This window comes from Colletes latitarsis, chromosome 11, assembly GCF_051014445.1.
Source record: "Colletes latitarsis isolate SP2378_abdomen chromosome 11, iyColLati1, whole genome shotgun sequence".
Taxonomy (NCBI): domain Eukaryota; kingdom Metazoa; phylum Arthropoda; class Insecta; order Hymenoptera; family Colletidae; genus Colletes; species Colletes latitarsis.
This window is the reverse complement of record NC_135144.1, coordinates 11,065,427-11,088,103: the sequence shown is the minus strand read 5'-3', so window position 1 is coordinate 11,088,103 and position 22,677 is coordinate 11,065,427. Positions and strand designations below refer to the sequence as shown.

The following is a 22,677-nucleotide window of genomic DNA, read 5'->3' as shown; positions in this document are numbered from 1 at the left end:
AATGAGACACTCCTTGGGAAATATACGCTCGAAAAATATGTTTCCTCCGATTTCTATTCGACTATCGACCGGGCTTGCATGTATTACGAAACGATTGGAAGTATTGAGTAAACGAGCACAAGGGGATGCATGAATAATTTAGCAAATTATTACGATTCTCAAGAGACGGGAATTCAACGAGCGTAAATCTTGTCCGGGCAGTTTAATTTTGCACTTTGCTACGGAAAGGAAAGATGAAAGAAATTTTAAATAATTTAACATTTAAGCACGGTAAAAGGCAAACGCGAGATAAGACGGCAAAGCTTTAATCTGCTTTAGCGATAAAATGTTTTATGGATAAGAAAGATTATGATAATATTAACAAATATGCTAAACAAACTTTAAGACAAATTATTTCATAATAAAATATTGTGAAGCGGAAAGTTACATATTTTTAACATGTATGTGAATATGGAGTATATTCTTGTTTGGCGCGACAGCAACGGAGGCTAAGCGTCGTCTTTCGAACGCGAAAGACTCGAGTTCGAATCCCGGCCATGTTTCGTTTCGTTGTTTATAAAGCGTTGTTTTTTCTTCGTTTTTCTTTACTAGTTTCTTTCAATTCATGAATGAACCACGTCCCAGCTCCATTCGTACGCATTTAATTGTACGGATTGGCGTTTTTTCATAAGTGGGAGATCATATGCTGTAGTGTCGCTATGTTTCCAGAGTTCTTCCGTAGCACTGGTAACACGTTAACCAGCAACATAATTTTTCCATTCGATTATTTTAAATTGATTTCGATGCTTTTTAGTAATACGTACGCCATTTCACAGTATTTTATCCGTTAACACTTTTCATTGTGATGCAAAATGGCACGAATGCTATAACATTCAAATTTATGAGCAATGGCTATCTGGTTCATCGAGTATTTTCATTTTATTTTGTCTTTGTATTTAAAAATTTCTTTCATCTAGCACACTGCGCGAATTAAGTATTTTTACAGTTTATTAAAAGCTTTACTGTCCGCGAGCGTTTTAAATGGAAAGAATAAATTGAAGTCTATTTAAAGAGATATTAAAGCAAATATCAGAAAAGTATTCACTTGAAATTGGTTTCATTTGCTCGATATTGGTTTTATATTTTTTTTACCATCGAGTATAAATAATTTCTGTTTATGCAACGGTTAGTCCATTGCGTTAGTATGGAGAAATGCAACGGTTTGCGGAATAAGGCAATTAATGTTGAAGCAGGTTGAAGTCGCTCGGAACGGAATAGGATTACTCTGCAATTGTGCGCGACCTACAAATACGTTTCTCTATCTGTGCAGCCGCTTTTGGAGTTCCATAGTTCCTCTCCGTTCCTCTGTGAACCTTAGAAATGTGCGTAATTAAGACACTCAAGAGACATTTGTGCGGTCATTATGTGTAACTGTATGCGCATACATAAAGTTTTCGTTGTGCAACAAACGCACCGTAAGAATTTACCGCCGACACAATTAATTACACGAAGAACACTTTAAACCCACGAGAATTATACAGCGGACTTACTGCATCGAAAAGCACGGTTTTCATTTTTACGAGATGAAAACTACTTTGAACGCCGTATCGAAGTTAATTCTGGAAATACTGTAAAACACACTTAATAACCAATATTGCAGTCGTTAAATTAATATTATACTGGATGAGTCATTTAACTCTTTCACCTTAATTTTTCTTGCAAATTGCATGCTGTATAAAAACATGTTTTGAACGAAAGTTATTATACAGGGGAGCATACACAAAAGTTTCACCATTCTTCACCATGCATATTAATAATTTTTTATTCTATATTCAATAGACTTTCGAATAACGTGATTGTACGTTGGACGTTGTGGTTAAAGAACTCTGGGAGTCTTTTATATTTTGATAAAAAAGGAAAACAGTCGTCGTGTATGCCCCTCTTTGTACCAAACAACTTTCGTTCGAGACATTTTTTGTACAACGTGCAGTTTACAAGAAAAATTAAGGTGAAAGTGTTAAATGACTCAGCCCGTATTTGACGTATTATCGATCTGTTGAGTATGAACGAATTATTCTCGAATCGTATCTTATTGTCCCGTACGATACGAGTATGCGAATAAAATTGTGGAAATATCGCAGACGTCGAAAGTTTGAAAACTTTACGGTCAAATGCTTGAAATGCTGCATAATCGCGCATAGAAGTAACCTTTGGTACTGTACTTTCGGAACGTACTTTGTCTTCACATTTGAAACGAACGCTCGCCGCTTGTGTTGGTCTTTCGGTTCCGACTCGAGATATTTGAAAACTTTGTTTACCCGTTTGATTGAAAATTGAAGTTCCACACGAGCGCAGCTACCGCCTCGCGACCACGAAAACTGGTTTGCAATACAGTGTTACATAAATTTGAGGTAAACCGTGCAATAGCAGAAACTCACTAACAACATGAATACTAAATTTACGGTTTGCTACAATTTTGCGGTGAAATTGTATTTTGCGTTACGCTTTCGACAAAGTTCACTAATACACTGTAGGTACTAAATTACGTTCCACTCCTGAAACTAATTATTGTACCTTCAACAAGTACTGTTAATCTTGCTTATAATTTATGTACTCGTGATATATTTTATTCCTGCAAGTAAAACGAAGACGAACTATCTCGTTAAATTGTTGAACATTTGTTCCTTTATATCCTTCATGTAAACTTAAATTAACTGAGAAATCATAGATTAAATATTTGTTTATTTATTTAGTGTAATCTTAAATTAATCCAGAAATCTTAAATTAAATATTTGTTCGTTTATTTGTGGAAGAAACCTTTAGTATAACTTTAACTTAACCCAGAAATTGGAAATTAAATATTTATTCGTTTATCTACGGAAAGACCATTTCATGAATCTTAAATTGACCCAGAAATCGCAAATTAAATATTTGTTCGTTTATTTGTGGAAGAAACCTTTAGTGTAACTTTGAATTAACCCAGAAATCATAAATTAAATATTTGTTCGCTTTTTACGGAAGGACCGTTTTGTATAGCCTTAAATTAATCCAGAAATCGTAAATCGTTGTACGAGGAGTTCCCCTAAAATCAGATGGCACCTAGTAGTGGACAGTAACGATATCTTTGAAGTGTGAAACGCAATGCGATTGTTATTTCACATAAACAATAGTAGGGATAGAATAAACAAGGATCAAGTTTCGCCATTTTCTAATCGCGCGAATACAGTTAAATAAATCAGTTGATTGTTGCGTCTAATTAGAATCGAGTGTATCGTATAAATTATAAACTACTATACCTCTCAATTTTTGTAATGAAAAAACCCGTGAATAGTATTATTATATCTTTTGGTAAGTCCTTCTTTAATTACCTTTGTACTTTCTATATACAGGGTGTCCGGCCACTTCTGGGAAAAATTTGAATGGGAGATTCTAGAGGTTAAAATAAGACGAAAATCAAGAATAGCAATTTGTTGATTGAAGCATCGTTAATAAGTTATTAACGTTTAAAGTTCCATACCGACCGGAAAATTTTTCGGCGAAATTAAAAAATTTCAAATCGTTATGAAAAAATTATTTTCGGTTGCGAGGGTCAATTACAAACATTTTTGGTAAATACACATATCCCCGAAATCGTACGCACTTTCGAGAAAAAAATTCACTACCGAAAATCTAATTTCTGGCCAGAAATGTCTGCCCGAATTTTCATGCGAATCTTTAAAATGTCATAACTTCTGAACGGATTGGACGATTTTAATGTTTAAAAAAGCAAACAACGCGTATTTTAGTGGAGAATATGTAGAAATTGCAAAAATATTCGAAAAGTTGTTCTTTGACCCCGTAAAATGAGAAAAACCACATAAAAATGGTCCAATTTTCAAACAGTCATAACTCCTAAAATAGTGAATATATTTTAATGAAACTTTTTTCTGAAATAGAGCTCATGGGTACCTATAAAAAAGTATTAGACAACTTTTCTGTAGGGCGTCAAATAAAATTACTAAAAATAAAAAAGTAATTTTTAAGAAAAATCGACAGGGGGTAGGTGCCTAAATTTTTCGACAAAATTAAAAAATTTCAAATCGTTCTAAAAAAATTATATTTGTTTGCGGGGGTCAATTACAGTAATTTTTGGTGAATAGACACACCCCCGAAATCCTATGCACTTTCGAGAAAAAAATTCGAGTAGGTACAGAAATTTTTCGACAAAATTAAAAAATTTCAAATCATTCTAAAAAAATTATATTTGTTTGCGGGGATCAATTACAGTAATTTTTGGTGAATAGACACACTCCCGAAATCCTACGCACTTTCGAGAAAAAAATTCTATACCGAAAATATACTGTGTGGCCGGAAATGTTTCTATAACCTTTTAACGAAGCCTCAATCAATAAATTTGTTTCCTTGATTTTCGTCTTATTTTGGCTTCTAGAATCTCGCATTAAAATTTTTCCTAAGGGTGGCCGAACACCATGTATAGTGCACTGGTTTTTATAAAACAAACTTTATTTTATGGCTTTGCTGTCCCCTGGTACAGGACAGATCATCATCCTCTATTACCAGACACTATAAATCTAAATTTTGTTTATCCATGTTCGTACTAATGGCTTCAAATGTTCTGGAATTTCTCCTCTGGTTTGGAATATATTCTCAGACATTGGTTATGCAAGTTCTGAAATGACAACTATTCCACATGGAGACATAAGGAATCAGTAAAATTTCACTTCTACGATTGGATCTGAAGATCTTAGAGAAAAAGATGAGACGACATTAGACGTGCAGCCATCTGCTAGTTTTCCTGATAATATTTACAAAATAATTCTGAAATTATCTCCTTTGCCTAATGTCAGAAAAAAGAGAACTGAAACAAGAGAAAATGTGAAAGTAAATAAAGAAATTATTGATCAAGGAAAAGGAGAAAAAGAAAGAATGAAAGAACAAACAAAAGTCGGGAAATAAGCGTAAGAAAAGCAGAACATTCAATCTACGAGAATGAAATTTGGAACCCATTTGCGTGATTTGTTCAGAAAGTAACAAAGAAGATTGGATTCAGTGTTATAGCTGTGAAAATGGGCACACGAAACTTGTGCCGATATCCCTGAATCTGCGGATAACTATGTTTATGGTCGCTGTAAATTGCATTGGAGCTATTTTGAGTTACGTTCTGAACTAATGCTATGTCTTGTACTAGGGGACATTTAATAATCTGTTGAAATTCTATACCAAAGTTTAACCAAAGTTTCAGTTAACTATCATAATAATATTATTTGTTCTGTTGCTTTATATTGGTTCCTAATATTGTTAAATTATAAATAAAACAGTATAGAAGGCATAAAATAGTACATTTAAGAAAAACCTTAAGTGTCCGGTATTAGGGGAATTCCCCCTATTTAGAATCTCGATTCTAAATTCCATGGGCGCAGTCGAAGAAATGAGTTTGATCACCGCAATTTTTCATGAGAATATCGCATTGTCCGCCGCACGGTCTCGGATAACTCATCTTTACTTCGGAACGTTCTCCTCTGTGCTCGTACAGTAAAATTCAGACCACGTCGCGATCATAATATCAGCGCTTAATCCGTTGAAAAATGCTAAGTCATTCGCGAGGCAGGGAAATCCGTGAAAATTTCCTGGGAAACGATAAGATGTAATAATCGGTTTCCTAGGGAAGGCGGGCACACACTGACGTCTGTTATAGAACAGCGGCGGTGTAATAACCTCCGTGGCCCAGATACGGGAGAAAAATCGAAGTCGACGACAGACATATTGGATGCTGGGAAGATAGTTCCGTCTAGTTGTTTTTGTCCTACTTCTTACACCGATAGCTCAGCGTGCCTCGAACTCGACACCCAAATATCAATTCTTTCGAGGGACATACGTGCGCCTTGCAGATCGATACGATTCGAGGATGCATAATCTCTCTCCCGCGACAATGCACCTTTTCTCCGACCGACGACGTTCGAACGAATCGGAATGAAGTGAAAATGCGCCGCGACGGAACGCCCGGATTCCATCGCCTCGTTTTTCGAATAGAATAAATGCGACGGAAATCGATGGCCAAGATATTCGAAAGCTTTTCGTTCGGTTAATAATTTGCAAATTATCGACGGATCTGTAGAAAACTAATACATAGGTCGTTCCACTCGAAATCAATCGAGGTCATATACTACACGCGGAGCATAACTGTAACAGATATTTCTAAAATTTTGTAAATTTAAAAGAAAAATTCAAAGTAATTGTATAACGTGAAGAAGTAAATAATAAACTTCAATTGAAACATACTGAAAAACATTATGCAATCGGTGTAAAACTGTAGCACCATTTTCATTCTAATTACACCTCAAGGATGTTTGTCAGAAACTTACGTAATTCCACGTGGCAAATTATTGAAAAAGAGCAAGGTGCAATTTTAGTATGTAAAGAGCAAGAAATGGGAATTCGAGAAACCGCGCGTAAGCTTGGGCGATCCCATAAAGCTATATTGAATTTTTTACGCGATTCGTCGACACGTGGAAAAAATGAGAAACGAGGACCTAAAAAGAAATCGTCCCTCCATACGAATTATTAAAGTTGAAAGCAATACTTCAAAAAGTTGGCGAGAAATTGCACAGGAATGTGACCTTTTGTCATGTTTAACCACTCAGCGTGTGTTTAAACTCAATCCTAACATTATTAGTCGGTAGAAGTACTATTTTATTGTTATATTTTGTTCGCCCATTTTCTTACGTATTACGATTTGCGTAATACTGTTAATATTTAGAAATCATTAATTAATACTCTGAAACTCTTGAAAACAGATTGTAGTCCACGCGAAATGAGCCCCTTTTGAGGGTTTAGCGAGTGTTTCTTAAAGTATACAAGCAAAAGCAGTACAATAAACTAAAATAACATTACTTATTAGTAATGTTATCGTTGATCTTCCAGGTTACGTTTCATAAAAATGTTCCAGCACCAATGTATTAATAAAATAAAAAAATTAAGTTGGAACGTGGACGCAGGCGTGATTCGTCCAACGAAGAGAGGGAAAGGAATCGTCATCGGCCCCAGATTCTCGTATCGATTTCGTTGCTTCGATACGCGTGCATTCGCATCCTGATTTTACTAAACTTTTTACGCTCGACTATGACGGTGTACGCGTATCCCACACAACCGCAGAACGGAAAAGAGCAGTATTGTTTTGTTTCATCGTATAGGATCGCTCGGCAGCCCAAAGCCCGTTGTCTGCAACTTGCATTCATTGGGTTTATCGGATTGTAAGCCTGGTATTCGAGCGCCTAAATCGCCGTTACACAATATATTAGCTGTTTCGCAAGCTCGTACTCGTTCTCACGTTACGTTGCACTTTAATTCTTTGCGTATTTATTAGGTCGTCCCATACGATATTCTGAAATTGACGACAACAAAATTTGTAATTTAATAGAAAAACTAAATTTGTCAGTTCAGGGGATGTCTGAAATTTTAAATGTACTAAAATATTCATAGAAATTTGAAACAAACAAGCACTGTGTCAAAGCTCGAAGTTTGGAATCCACACTGGCTTATTCTGATTGCATGAATATTTTTTTGTTAGTATATAATAAAACCAAACCTTATAAGGAATAAAATATAATTTCCAGACTTATTGGCGGGTAAACAATTTGAAAATGTCAACGTTTTAACAAACTATATTTGAATTACATTTTAATAAAGGGCCTAAGAAGTTTTGTATCAACGATATAATAAGTTTGCCAAAGGAAAATGTTTTTCATAAAATTCCATTATACGTTTAAAATATTGCTTCAACTTGTAGTAGAAAACGAACAAATTGGACGACCTAATATATCTGAAAACAAAATATTATTACTCATTGAAAAGTGAATCGTTTATTTCATCGATACTGGCAAAACTGAATTTTTTTTATAAAGAACGCACCCCTTTAAGCGCGAATAAGACTCGGAGGGTGTGTACGATTCGCGCGTCTATCGTGCAGTATTTGCGAAACGTTAATTGCCACGAAAGTTTCATTTTCCGTGCGTTAATTCTGATAAGGGCTTTGTGGCCTCGATCGAGTTTAGACTTGAATGGAACCTTTCAGACAATGGCGTCGACTTCTTCGGGAATAGTTGGGCGATGCTGAAAAAGGGGACGAGAAAAACAGGATGAGAAAGTGGAGAAAGTTAGGGGATGGGAAACAGAGGGGAAAAAGAGGACCATGCAACTAAGTGCAGCACGGCTAAAATATAGGTGCGGTCTTTGTACCTTCGATAGCACCCTGAAGATTATTCATTCGACCCTTAATGCATTTATCTCGCGTTATTCTGTCCCCTTTGCTCCGACGGTCACCGCCAGACCAGGGATTTAAATGTCAACCACAGCAGTTTTTAATCACCGACTTTCTCGTTCAAACAAATTTCGTGACAACCAGAACCATGAATTGAATTTTACCGTTAAAGGGAATTTTAATCGAGGCTTCGTTTTCGAGTTAATTGAATATGAACATTTCTCGGATACGCGAGCGATCGAATGCCAGGTCTGATCATCAATCGCTATTTCTACTTGTACTCGAGTCAAACTCGTACTCTATTCCGGTTTCGAATCACGTTTGCAACGCAAATCATATTGAATTCGAAAGAATTGTATCGAAAAATTTGTTACATACATTTCGACTTTTTTCTTTTTATTTTTTCGATTTATCATGCCCCATTAAATGAGTAATGAGATCAAATGTAATGGAATAGGCCTTATTCGATAAGACTGCAAGTGGCAAAAGTTTCTTTAGGCTGTTGTTTGTTTCTTGTCACTTTTTTTATTTATAACTTACAATGATAGACAATTTCAATATTGGAGTCGTATACGATCGAAGAACGCGTTAAAGTTATTAAAATTTATTTTGAAAATCAGTGGTCAATAAAAGATACTCATCGTAAATTACATACATGATTGTTTCGACATACATAATCGTTTGTCTGAGCAAACAATACGAAATTTGATTAAATTATTTAATGAAACTGAATCTGATCATGATAAACCAAAGTCTGGCAGACCAAAAACAGCTCATTCGAAACGAAAACATTGCTGCTGTTCGTGAAAGTGTTCTTAATCAACCATCAACGTCAATTCCACGTCGTTCTCAAAATTTGAGCATTTCTTATAACAGTTTGTGGCGAATTTTGCATGAAAATTTGCATTTGCATGTTTACAAAATTTAATTTACACAAGAATTGAAAGAAATTTCGCTGATTGGTTGTTAGAACATAGTTGAATCGATGTTTTGTTTCCACACAACATTATCTTTAGTGATGAAGCTTCTTTCACATTGGATGGACACGTTAATAAGCAAAATTGTCGTTTATGGGGAGACGAAAATCCACGCACAACGCGTGGAAACGTCACTTTATTGTGATCAAAATTCAATGGTCGATTAATTTCAAGAAACGGTGATGTGAATTACCCCGTTCGTGTGATTTGACCCCATTGGACTTCTTTCGTTGGGATTATTTGAAGAGCCAAATATGCCAACGTGTCATCGAAAATTTTCATGTTTGAATTGATGTTCGTAAAATTCGAAATAGTTTGTTCTATATTTAAAAAGGACTTCCTACAGTCTATTTTGGATAACCCGTTATATCGCTCTTGTTGAAAGGTAGGTTGTGTCGACGTATTCTTGAACGAGTACATATATTAATGTAATGGAGCTTTTACGGTCCATAAATTCCTTGACGCGTTTTCAAAGTGAAAATGAAGGATAGTTATCCGGATACTTGCTCCGCTTCCATGGTATCAGCTTCGCTGGAGCATGTTGCTTTAATTAAGTATTTCCAACAAACTTCCTCCTGTTCTAACGTATAGTGAAATAATTAATTAAATCGATAGACTCCGGATCCATTTTAATCCGAATTTGAATTTAATCATTTCACCTCTCAGTACAGGATTTCCGTTTCAAGTTCTCGCGTAATAATACGAATTAATACCGATAAACTAAATGTTGCAAGTTAGTGGTGACACGCTCGTCTCCTGGATATGGCACGTGTGGATTGCGGTTTGTGGAGAGACACGAAGTTCTAGGAATTTCATACGTATTTTATGTTCATTGCTTCACCGTTTCATAATACATAGAAATTGTAACTTACTAAGTCTCTTTCACCGGACTTAAATTCCATAGAAAAATGGAGAATTCTACCAATGGCGAGATATCGAAATAGCAAGCACTATAACGGTGGCATCGCGATGTTTTTTAATCCTCTGTCGAATTGAGAATTTCCATTACACGGGGTGAAATTGTTGTGGGCGGTGTTTCTCTAAATTCCTTGGTGCAAAGTGAAAATAAATTTGGTGTCACAGCATGCATGGTCCTCCTTGTTTCAGTCGCCAGCTTTTATTACGTGTCGTAGAACATTCGTTCGAGCTTGCAACCCGCATCCAATTCTTCTCACTCTTCGCCGACCTTCGCCCTTTGTCGCGAGTGGATACTTGTGCCGCAATATCCTATCTTTGCCATTCTTGAGCCATCCTGGAAGATCATTCTTCTTAAGGTTAACCAACCAATCTGCTTCCGCTTGGTCCTTTACGTTTATTGAAAAGTTAACTCTCCATTCACGGTGGTTACCATCAGTCTGTGACGGTTGTTTTCACCATGGAAACTGCTAAATTTCTCAAATTGAATGGGATTCATAGATTTTAACAAGCTTACAAAAATGTTAAATTATGCAGTTTACGATTGTCTGTTAGCTCGTCGATAATAATTTTTTCAATTTTCACTTCTTGCTAGGTTTGCTCGTCCTCTATTCGTGACGTGGCCACTCTACACCGACAGTGTGGAATTTTGGGATAGCTTAGGGTCGATTATTGTGGGAATATATCGATAGAAGGTGGTGGTCCGTTGGGTTAACCTGATCGGTATATTGGCCCTGTGGGATGGTCGGCGAGGTCAATCGACGTATGGACCGTGTCTAAAAGCACAATACCACTCCAATCATGTTTTCCTTCCTTTTCTTCCTTCGTTCTACCATCCTTGTTTCACCCCTTCATGGACCAGTCTTACGATTTCGGGATACCTTCGTTCTAAATCGTTTCTACACGAACTTCTTGTACGATTACACCTCGTTGAAATATTTATGTCGATCGGGATATGTTTCTTTCGGACGTTTGTTTCTAAATAAGAATTTTGTCTATTAACACATGTATAGAGTATCCTTTAATACCAACAAGTTGAATTTTCACTGTAAAGTAACGGTTATGAAGTATAGCAAATATTGGGCAATCTGAACCTTATAATATAACTGTGTTTTTTAAATTAAAATAACAGAATAAATAAAAATTACATTTTGTCACTAGCTATATAAATTAAGTGCTTCCGGCGATATAACGGAAATATTTTAGAACGAAATGAAAGTTGAATTGCGATTCGAGATACCCGCGTGAGAAAATCGGTAGCGGTTCGAGACGCGGAAATAAAGTGGCGTGTTTGCGCGTAGAAAGATCGATACGCGCAGCAATATGTGGCAGGATTTTATTGGTACACTCGAGGCGAAACATCGTCGTGAATTGGCGGGAAAGTGGCAGAAGCCGATTTATCGTGCTTCGAAATGTCGGTGCATTAAGTATTATAATATCCTGAAGAGATTTATAGCTGCAGGTGCAGTGGCTCGATTTGTAAGGGCGCCGCTCTGAGGTAACAACTCTACATCTCCGTCTCCGACTTACCTCAAGGAAATAAAGTTCCTGTTCAGGAGATGAACCGAGGAAATCTCGAGAATTTTTCCTTATCGCGGACCACTGGCGAAACGAGATTCATCGCGAACTCGCTTTACTTTTTGACACGCATACATTATGAAAGGCGTGAATTCTTACCTCACGCTTCGTCTCAGACGTTCGAACACTACTTTCTCTATTCCCGTTTCCTTTTAAAGTACGTTGCACCAGACGATTATGCACAAATTTTCTTATTTCTTTTGGGATTTAACAAATAACAATAACGTGTTTCTGTTAAATTTAGTTTTGCGAAACTGTGAAAAATATACATTTCTAGAACGATCAATGCGCGATCGATATTGTTGGGCATCCCTGGCCTTACGTGCATCGCGCATGCGCGAACGTGTGAGTGGGGAGAGCTTCCTGCGCAAGTCAGTTGCGCAATTATGGCCGACGGAAACACGCGTGTTCTTTTTGTTGAAATATATTTTCGTTATTTGTTGTTGAAATGATTTGTAATTCAACTATCGATTCCAAATACTGATCCAACCTCGCCTCGGTACAATTCTGACGGAAGCTAACCAGGAAATTAACCTGAGCTTTTTGTTTCGTGAAATAATGTGCATCGATGGTTCTAACCTTGCGTAACCTGTTTTTATTATTAAATGTTCGCGCAAAGTGAAATTGTCAATACTCGAGCAAGAAATACGTGGTCGTTGCGTGAAAATTGTGAATTCTGTTCCTGTTCATGATTCAAATCTCCTCACGTCACATGGAAAATTCGCGGAAGTGGCTAAATTCGCCGGTGACCTCGTATCCGTTCCTTCTACGCATACGTAAGTATTTCCAGTCTCGCGGTGAGCTCTTCTTTTCAGCGTGTTCTCGGGGTAAAACTTGGAAAGTTTAAACAGTTGCGATAGTTTAACGAGATCGGGCACACTTGTAGCAAGACGTAGCATCGAGATAATACGATACCTCTTGATACGGCTTTAGCCAACAACGTAGAAAACCGTCGAGAACTCGGTACTATCTAAACTACGTTTTCTTAGCAAAGAAAAACGAAGCGAGATGAGTGGTGTCGGGGGACAGTAAATATTCGCCAGCTTCTATGAACAACTTATAATTATATTACCCCTTTTTTTATCGTAACAATATTCAACTTTGCTACTTACTATACGTATACAGGATGTTCTTCGGCCACTCTTGGGAAAAATTTGAATGGGAAATTCTAGAGGTAAAAATAAAACGAAAATTAAGAATATCAATTTGTTGATTGAGGCTTTGTTAAAAAGTTATTAAAAAATTAAATCAAAAAATTTCAAATCATTCATGGAAAAATTATTTTCGGTTGCGGGGGTCAATTACAGTCATTTTTGGTGAATACACATATCCCCGAATTCCTACCCACTTTCGAGAAAAAAATTCGGATAGGTGTAAAATTTTTGGACAAAATTAAAAAATTTTAAATCGTTCTAAAAAAATTATTTTTGGTTGCAGGGGTCAATTACAATCATTTTTGGTCAATAGACATACCCCCGAAATCTTACCCACTTTCGAGAAAAAAATTCCTTACCGAAAATATAATCCGAGGCCTGAAATGGTTCCCCGAAATTTCATGTGAATCTTTGAAACATCATAACTCCTGAACGGATTGGACGATTTTAATGTTTAAAAAGGCAAACGACGCGTATTTTAGTGTAGAATATATAGAAATTATAAAAATATTCGAAAAGTTGGTTCTTGACCCCGTAAAGTTAGAAAAACCCCATAAAAATGGTCCAATTTTCAAACAGTCATAACTCCTACAATAGTGAATATATTTAAATGAAACTTTTTTTTGAAGTAGAGCCCATGGGTACCTACAAAAAAGTATTAGACAACTTTTCCATACAGCCTCAAACAAATTTATTAAAAATGAAAAACGAATTTTTAAGAAAAATCGACAGGGGGTAGGTGCCTAAATTTTTCGGCGAAAAAAGAAAATATCGAATCGTTCTAAAAAAATTATTTTCGGATGCGGGGGTCAATTACAATCATTTTTGGTGAATAGACACACCCTCGAATTCCTACGTACTTTCGAGGAAAAAATTCGAGAAGGTGTAAAATTTTTGGATAAAATTAAAAAATTTCAAATCGTTCTAAAAAAATTATTTTTGGTTGCAGGGGTCAATTACAATCATTTTTGGTCAATACACATACCCTCAAAATCCTACGCACTTACGAGAAAAAAAATTCGGATAGGTGTATAATTTTTGGACAAAATTAAAAAATTTCAAATCGTTCTTGAAAAATTATTTTCGGTTACGGGGGTCGGTTGGAATCATTTTTGGTGAATATACACACCCCCGAATTCCTACGTACTTTCGAAAAAAAAATTCTTTACCGAAAATATACTGTGTGGCCGGAAATGTTTCTATAACCTTTTAACGAAGCCTTAATGAACAAATTAGTATCCTTGATTTTCGTTTTATTTTGTCCTCTAGAATCTATTAAAATTTTTCCTAGGGATGGTTGAACACCCTTTATATGAATTGAGAGTGTTTTGATAATTTTGTTTCTGCTATTGTCTCCTAATATTAATATCGTAACAATTTCTTCGTTATAAAATGGATGTTTTATGTTATCGAATTTTACGTACAAACATAAATAATACACAAAGGTTTAGACAGCTTCAACGTTATAAAATTGTTCGATAATATAAATACAGCGTTAATACATTTAGTCTGTGCAAAGATAATCAGTTTTGAAATTTTCTTTCGTGTAACTGGATTCTATTATTAAAGTACACAGCACAATTATTGTACATTTTTAAAGGTCGAATATAATTAAGAATTCACTGAAGCAGTCTGCCAGGAAGTTAATGAACTTCCTTCCGATGGTTTAATTCGTTTACGGGGAATGGGTAATTATTACGTCGACGGGATTAAAAATTTTCCCCTTCTCCGTTCCATAATTATTCTCCCCCGCCGTGATATTCACAGGTTTCCATGAAATTATGTCGTTAGCCGTTACAAGGCAAGGAGTATATTTCATTCTTTATTGTTCGAAGAACTCGCAGGTTGGTGTGTATTCGCATCAACTAATGGTAGAGGTGGCATTTTTAACGTTTCGTGTATCACGGTAGTTATTAACCGCGTTAAGCTGACTATTCTTCCTTTCTTTAGAAACGTTCGTAAAATGCAAGAAAGCCGAGTATACATATGTATATAAAAGCTTTGTTCTCTAATATTAATTTAAAATTCTCTGTAAGCAGACTGAAAGAATCTTGTAATAATAGCAGACTATGCATACGTTTACAGAAATAAGTTTTTAGCGTTTCTTTCTTTTACATTAGCTTAAAGAGTACTTAAAATCATTATATCTTTAACAATATTAATTAGCGTAGATTCTGATATCAATAGATTTTTCTTTTCATTTAGATCTGCTCGATATTACAAAACAATACTAATAGGACTGCGACTATTTATAAAATGTGCATAAGTTGGCATTGAAAATTACTATACTACTTTTGGTTATGAAGTAATATTTTTCCACGTAGTGTTCAAACGCGATAGTCGTTTATAGCAAGATCCAGTGAACAGAATTTTAATAAAATACGCGCGTGCCTCTATCAGTCTAAAAATCGATTTCCTCGGAAACAGAGTCTCGTTCGGAATAATGTTATTCGAAATTTTCGATTTAATTTTGTATGCAGGTTCTCCTCTTTCTCGGTTGCGCAACTCTTTGCAGGCCACTGTAGAATTTACCATAAAATAATGCATTCTACTTCGCTAATACCAACGTTCCATATTGCAATTAGGGTTCACAGGAAACACAAAAAGTCTTTGCAGGCTACTGTAGAATTTACCATAAAATAATGCATTCTACTTCGCTAATACAATGACACCTAACCCAGACAATGACACAGACATTCGTATCCTTTACTGACGTAAAAATGTGTAGAAGTACTCCCATAATAACGATTAGATGCTCGTAAACATACAAAAACACAGTTACTTTATACAGAAAAATAATAAAACTCAGCTCGACATCAAATGCTGGTACTTATATTGAATTTGGAGCATACGAATGCATTTTCTTTCTTAGCATAACAGTGGGAAGAACGAATAAATCCCCGTTATAACCGAATTGGTGGCGTACTAGGACAATAACACAGACATTCGTATCCTTTATTGACGTAAAAATGTGTAGAAATACTCCAATAATAACGATTAGATGCTCGTAAACATACAAAACCATACTGCATATTTATGGAACAAAGTTTCGTCGAAACCTCTCATCTGGCAGTCTCGATTTAACTGCAAGAAGAGAGGCAGTGGATGTAGTCTGGAGTCGTTTGAACCGACGAAGCGTTAAGGTTGAAATCAATTCAAGGCCAGCAACTGACCCGATTCGAAGGGTTGGATACCTTCGCGGGTACACGAATTCGGATGAAGATGACGGAGGTTGTCGCGGAGTCGCGATGAAACGATAGTACGCGACTGGAGGCTGCGAAACAATTCCTATCACAGTTCGTCGAGTCAGCGGGTAAGGCGTGGGCCGCCCGAGGGGTTTCGAATGAGAACGGGGGGATGAAGGAGAGTCCTTGAGGACTTCGACAGTCCGCTACCGGCTACCAGCCGGAGTTATGATCCCACAATATCCTCCTATGATTAGATCCTCTCAACTTTCTTGCCCAGCCTTTCTTCTCCAGGTCCCCCTCCTCGTTCCTGTTTACCGCGGGCCCACCCTCGCCATTCTCTTCCTCTTCGACTTCGCGCCGCCTCCTTACCATCCGCTTCACGTTCAACCTTCCAGCGACGACGTTCTCTCTTCGTTATTCTTTTTCGATCCTACGAAAAACTTTCGTGTCACTATGACTGCGATCCCCCTCCCCCCGGTTGTTGCATAACCGCGGTGTCCCCTTGTCGTTTTTATAATCTCGTACAGGCGGGGAGATCGTATCCTCGATAGCTAGTTAAAGTTGGCGAAGTAGATTCGCGGGATTTGGATAATGTTCCCGTTAGGTGCACGAGCGTTTCAGAAGTTACGGGAGCCGCGAAAAGACACCACACGAGCGTCGATCCTGATGGGGTTTTACTAGTTGAAGGAATTTCGTCGAGGATCGATACGAGGAATTGTTCGATGATTGTATCCTATCGAAGGGGGTGTCTGACTCGGTTCGACGGGCGTGCCGCGTCTTTTCGAACACCACTGACACATGGAGCAGAAAATTAAACAAAAACCCGTCATGATCCCTTTCAACGGGAGGCAATCACGAAGGCTTAGACCGACGGCTCGAGCTTTCATAACTGGTCGGGGTCCAAGGACCTGCAGCTGGTCTGCGAGTTCCTTTTCATCGAGGATTTAATATCACCCTATAGACACCGAATTCTCTTATTCCATTCCGAACTTCTTCGTCGATTTCTCCCTACCAGTTGCCAGTTTGTTCTTCGGCAATATTCCCTTCTCATCGATTTTATGCCTTCTATTCTCCTTTTCCCATTGAATAGAAAATTTACGGAAATACTTCTTTCCCCCGAAATTCTCACTTTACAGAAACAAAATCGCACGACGAAAACCTGTATTAATTATTTTCGTTTTAACACGTTGACTGCCAGACCAAAACTGTTTAAAACTTTTTATGAGGCACAAACTGTGATTTTAGATAATTGTAAAATATACAAATTAAAGTATCTCTTAGTAATTATTTTTGTAACCACATTAAAATTCATGAATCCTATTCAAAATTTTCTTTAACATTACAGCTTGAGATTTAATTGTTTTAGTTTCAAAGTAAAAAGTCTTGTCTCACATACAGATTCTAGATACCAAAATAAGACGACAATCAAGAATATCGATTTCTTGATGGACGCTTCGTTAAAAAGCTATTAAAAAATTAAATCACTTTCGAGAAAAAAAATTCAATACGGGCGGAACTTTAAACGTTAATAACTTTCTAACGAAGCTTCCATCAAGAAATTGGTATTTTTGATTTTCGTCTTATTTTGGTCTCCCATTAAAATTTCCCATTAAAATTTTTCCTCAGAGGTGGCCGAACACCCTGTGTATGGATGACGTGGCAGTCAAAGTGTTAAGAAAACTTAGGATAGTCGGAAGTAATTTTTAGAAACGTTTCGATTCTTGAATCCTGGAAACAGTAAAATCACATAAACGTGACAGCGATCCGGTACCATCAGGAAGTTCATGAAATCGCTCGTCGTAAAACGTTTTATCGGTTTGAGAAACTCGTGAAATCAACGCGGCTCGTATAGTCTGGTAATTAAATAGCGAATGTTATCGATGCGGCATTAGGAGACCGCCAGGTCCATAACGGAAGGCGAATGCAAATTGTCGGGAGAAGGATCAGAACGGAAGTTAACAACCTTCCAAACAACGCGAATTAAACGGACGCTATAAACTCTGAGAGACGCGTGAGCCAAGGCACTCGATAAACGCGTGGAAAGTTTGACGGCCCAGGCTTCGAGCCGATCGCCCTTTCGGTTAGTTGTAATCTCGTTTCTATCTCAACATCGCCGGCAAATTGTTTCGAGAGGTTTGCGTGATAACAAATCGAACTGCAGCTTCCGTGTACTCCACAGCAGGGTTTCTCAACGGGGGACACGTGGAAACGTGGATAAAACATTCAAAGAGGGAGACTCATCTAAAATGGTAAAACGAGTAGCGACGTTTGACAATTTATTTACAGCATAAGGGTTTGATGAGACTTTCCGCCACTTTCCACATATATTCTTCAACATTTCGAGATACAAATATTTGTTTTTCGTTACGTTTTATCGACTTTGCGTGAAATAATAAATGTTATTCCTTATGTGCGGTCTAGCATTTTTTTCCTTTGATCTAGAATAAAAAAATCGAACATTTATGTTTTCTTATAATTGAACTTATACTTTTGTTCATTCTGCAAACAGCATTATTATTTTTTAAAATGTTAACAAGTAAATATTGCAAAATTCTTTATCATAGCTTTATCTTTCCTGTAGTTTTACGTAATACTGCAAAAGGAAAAACAATAGTTCTGATTATCACAATAAACGAGACAAAAATGAAGCGAACTTATAATATTGGTCAGTAATATATAAATCCAAAAGTCCTCGTTGTTCCAAACTACCAGAGAGATTTTGGATTATGCCAGTATCCGCTGTAAAATTCCACAGTGACAAAAATCAGACGAAAAATAGTTCGCGTCAACCTTTAGGCCTCGCCTTGCTAATTAGATGTCGACGACCTCGCGCTGATAAGCCGTGAAATGTATTATAGACTCGAGGACGTTTTCCAAACAAATCTCTTCTACCTGATATTTCTCGATGGCTCGAGTACCCTTTTAAAGTCAAACGAAACGTATAGCAGTTAGTATTACGTCGGCAGTGAAACCGAAACGAGCTCTCGCATACCATGGTTCCTATAATTTGTTATCGTTACATCGAAAGTAAGTTGAAAGCCGGGGGAAGCGTTAGTGAAATAAATTTAACACGTCCACGAATAGAAAATAACGAAAGTAAGTAACAAGTCAATTTTCGAATGAATTTTTAACACGTTCGCGGATGTAAATAGGATTCATTTTTATTGTGGTGCAAAATTACATGAATGCTATAAGATTCAAATTTATGAGCCACATTATAGTAGAGTTTTTATTTTTTCAAATTATTATGCACACTTTAATGTAATGGCTAACTGGTTCGTCGAGTATTTTCATTTTATTTTGTCTTTGTCTATTTAAAAATTACTTTTAGCCAGCACATTGCGCAAATTAAATAGAATTGCAACTCTTGACGTAAATCCCATGCCAATTTCTGCAGCTTATTAAATTTTTTACTGTTCGCGGACGTGTTACTGTTTCTGAAATGAGAGTTTTATTTTGCAGAAAATAATGTATACTAGCTTACCCAATAGGGTGTTCTTAAGTAAAATAAACAATCCAAATTTTATTATATCGATTCGTCTGCCCATAATATTTTTGTCAATTTGACAGGTTTCCAATTTCATATTTAAAAACACGGAACTTATAAATATTATTTGTTAGCAATTCATATCGAATAAATAATATTTTAACGAAACATTCAATACAATGGGTTGGAATAAAAATATGTGCGATCAATGTCCGTAAATCTAGCGTTAAATTCGTAATACAACCTTCGAGTTGTATTTGTAAGAAGAATTGTTAAATATACATCAAGTTCTCGAACTGTTTTCATTGACGCGCGAAAACTCTGACTGGCGTTAGCGAAGGAAAGAAATTGAATTTTTCCCGTCCGAGGAGGTTTATCATTGAGATATGGGCGCGTTTCCATCTTCGTTCTGATTAATTAAAGGGGGATTCTCGTGTAACAGCGTTAAAATTTAGAGTTACCTTTTTTATTTTATTCGTAAGGAATTAAAAGTGCTATTGTACTAGACTTTTAGGGGCATGATGAGTCTTAAATTATACGAAAGTATTTTTTTAGTCCATTTTTTATTATCTTTTATTAAATAGTAGAATGCGACAATCTGGTTGATTTCCACTGGAACTGAACCTATTTTAAAACAAAAAATATGGAAAATTTTAAAAACTACAGCATTTTAAAGAAAAACTTTCTATACCAAGAAAAAATAAAAACTAAAATAAAATAGATGATAAAAAAATGCACTAAAAAAATATTTTCCTGTAGTTTAAGGGTCCCTCTTCATACCCCTAAATGTCTAGCACGGTAGAACTTTTAATTGTTTGCGAACAAACTAAATAAAATAGATGATAAAAAAATATTTTCCTATAGTTTAAGGGTCCCTCTTCATGCCCCTAAATGTCTAGCATGGTAGAACTTTTAATTGTTTGCGAAAAAAATAAACAAGTTAACTTAAAATTTTAACGTTGTTACACGAGAGTCCCCCCTTAAGAACGTAGACGGTACTGTCAATTAAGAGATGATTGGTTAGATAAGAAAGTGAACGTAGTGCGACGTCGTTAATCAAAATTGCCTTGTGGCACGTTCCCATTATTCGCGAGCTAGTACGACACCGAATGTTACTGACACCGAGTAAGGTCTCCCTTTTCCGGTTCGAAACGAAATTACATTATACCCGTCCTGTTGTCAGCTCGGCAGCACGCGATTATGCCTTCTACCTTCGCGCATCTCGCTGTCTTACTTTTCTCTCGTATGATTCATCTACTCGGTGCAAATTTTCCGACGAAGCGCAGTGTTTCCAGCACGCTACGCTTCAGACAGCTCTTCCATTAATTATATCGTTCCAAGATCCTTTTAATCGCGTCTGATCTTTACTAATCCACCTTCGGGTCGTCGAAGCTTGAATATTTGCCATCTTATAAACGTGCCTCGTTGATATCTTCATCCTGTCTACCAGTCTGAAATTCATTCTTTCGGATCATCGCAAAGTTTTATTAATTCCTAAGGAATTCCTATTTCTATTCCCAAATTGCTCGATTCTAAGGTAAACAATTTAAAGATTATCCGGGGCATCTTAGGCAAACGTTTTATCGATTACGCTTTTACTCTGAGCTTCCGTTTGTATTTTAAGTTTTATTAATTCCTAAGGAATTTTTATTTCCACTTGTCAATGAATTCCCAAATTGCTCGATTCTAAGGTAAACAATTTAAAGATTATCCGGGGCATCTTAGGCAAACGTTTTATCGATTACGCTTTTACTCTGAGCTTCCGTTTGTATTTTAAGTTTTATTAATTCCTAAGGAATTCCTATTTCTACTTGGTAATGAATTCCCAAATTGCTCGATTCTAAGGTAAACAATTTATTGATTATCCGGGGCATCTTAGGCAAACGTTTTATCGATTATGCTTTTACTCTGAGCTTGCGTTTGTATTTTAACAGATAAGCGATCTTCGAAAATTTAATATCAAATATTTCGCGAGTATTAAATTCTCTACGCGTTTCTAATCGAATAGCGTAAAGTTTCTTTTGAATAATTTAATAGTAAATTGCTTCTGAATGCTTTCCTTCTATCGAATGCTATTTCTATATTTGTGCTTATCAGTCCCTTGCTTGGAACACGACTTACAATACAGGCGAATGTATACAAGAGGCTTAAACAGATTCCCGCGGTTCAACTTCAGAATATCTGAAAGTAGGTTGAATCGAGGGTGGAAACTTTGGTATGTTTGAAATGATACAGACACGTTCATCCGGACGAGCTGGATTTCAGTTTCCGAGGGATGATTAAGATACAGATTCACGCACACGCGAGCAATGTTCGTAGGCATTGAAGATAAACCGTTAGCCAAATTAATCGTATAATAATACTGAAACCAGACCCGGGCAAATTTTATTGGAAACAAAATTCTTTATTTATAAACGTTTAAAAAAATATTTCGAATAGACCTTGGAAAGAATACAATTTTTACGCGTACATGTTTGTTATTGATTTTATTACGACAAGCTTTATCACTAAAAAGGAGTTAAATTAATCCTTGGACAGCGGAAAATTTCTATTTAATTTATTGGAAAATTATTATCGTTCGTGATTAAATTTTTATATTATCATATTTTTTAAATTCTCAGATACACTTGATTAAAGTAATATTATTCTAATTTCATACTATTTCTACCACGATTTTCTGAACAGCTGTTTCAACCAAACAGTGAATTTGAACGCAAATAACTATGGAAATATTTATTAAAAGAAATGATAAACTTAGAAAATAATTTCGAGTTAAAATTTTCAAAACGCATCTTTCTTCGTCTCAACAGTTTGTTTAACATGGCATTTATTTTATCTAGATGAGGATGTTCCATATCTTTGACTTATACTTTGAATTTGAAAAATTTTAATGGGGAATTTTAGAGGCCAAAATAAGACGAAAATCAAGGATATCAATTTGTTGATCGAGGCTTCGTTAAAAAGTTATTAAAATATTAAATTGAAAAATTTCAAATCATTCACGGAAAAATTATTTTCAGTTGCGGAGGTCAACTACAATCATTTTCGGTGAATAGACATACCCCAGAAATTCTACGCAGTTTCGAGAAAAAAATTCATAACCGAAAATTTCATGTCTGACCATACCATTGATATATTTCAC

At 36.2% G+C, this 22,677-nt stretch overlaps 1 protein-coding gene across 4 annotated transcripts in view; it reads left to right on the top strand.

The window, feature by feature from the left end:
- Positions 1 to 22,677, top strand: part of LOC143348048 (uncharacterized) — a 271,690-nt gene that overhangs the window by 22,137 nt on the left and 226,876 nt on the right. The window contains exon 1 of one of the 4 annotated variants that reach the window (XM_076777834.1): positions 12,139 to 12,482. The exons of the other annotated variants lie outside the window; for them this stretch is intronic. Within the exon in view, the coding sequence (XP_076633949.1) occupies positions 12,395 to 12,482 (88 nt within the window). The 5' untranslated portion in view covers positions 12,139 to 12,394. Of the gene's footprint in view, positions 1 to 12,138; positions 12,483 to 22,677 lie in introns of those variants that run through there. 4 annotated transcript variants of the gene reach the window in all.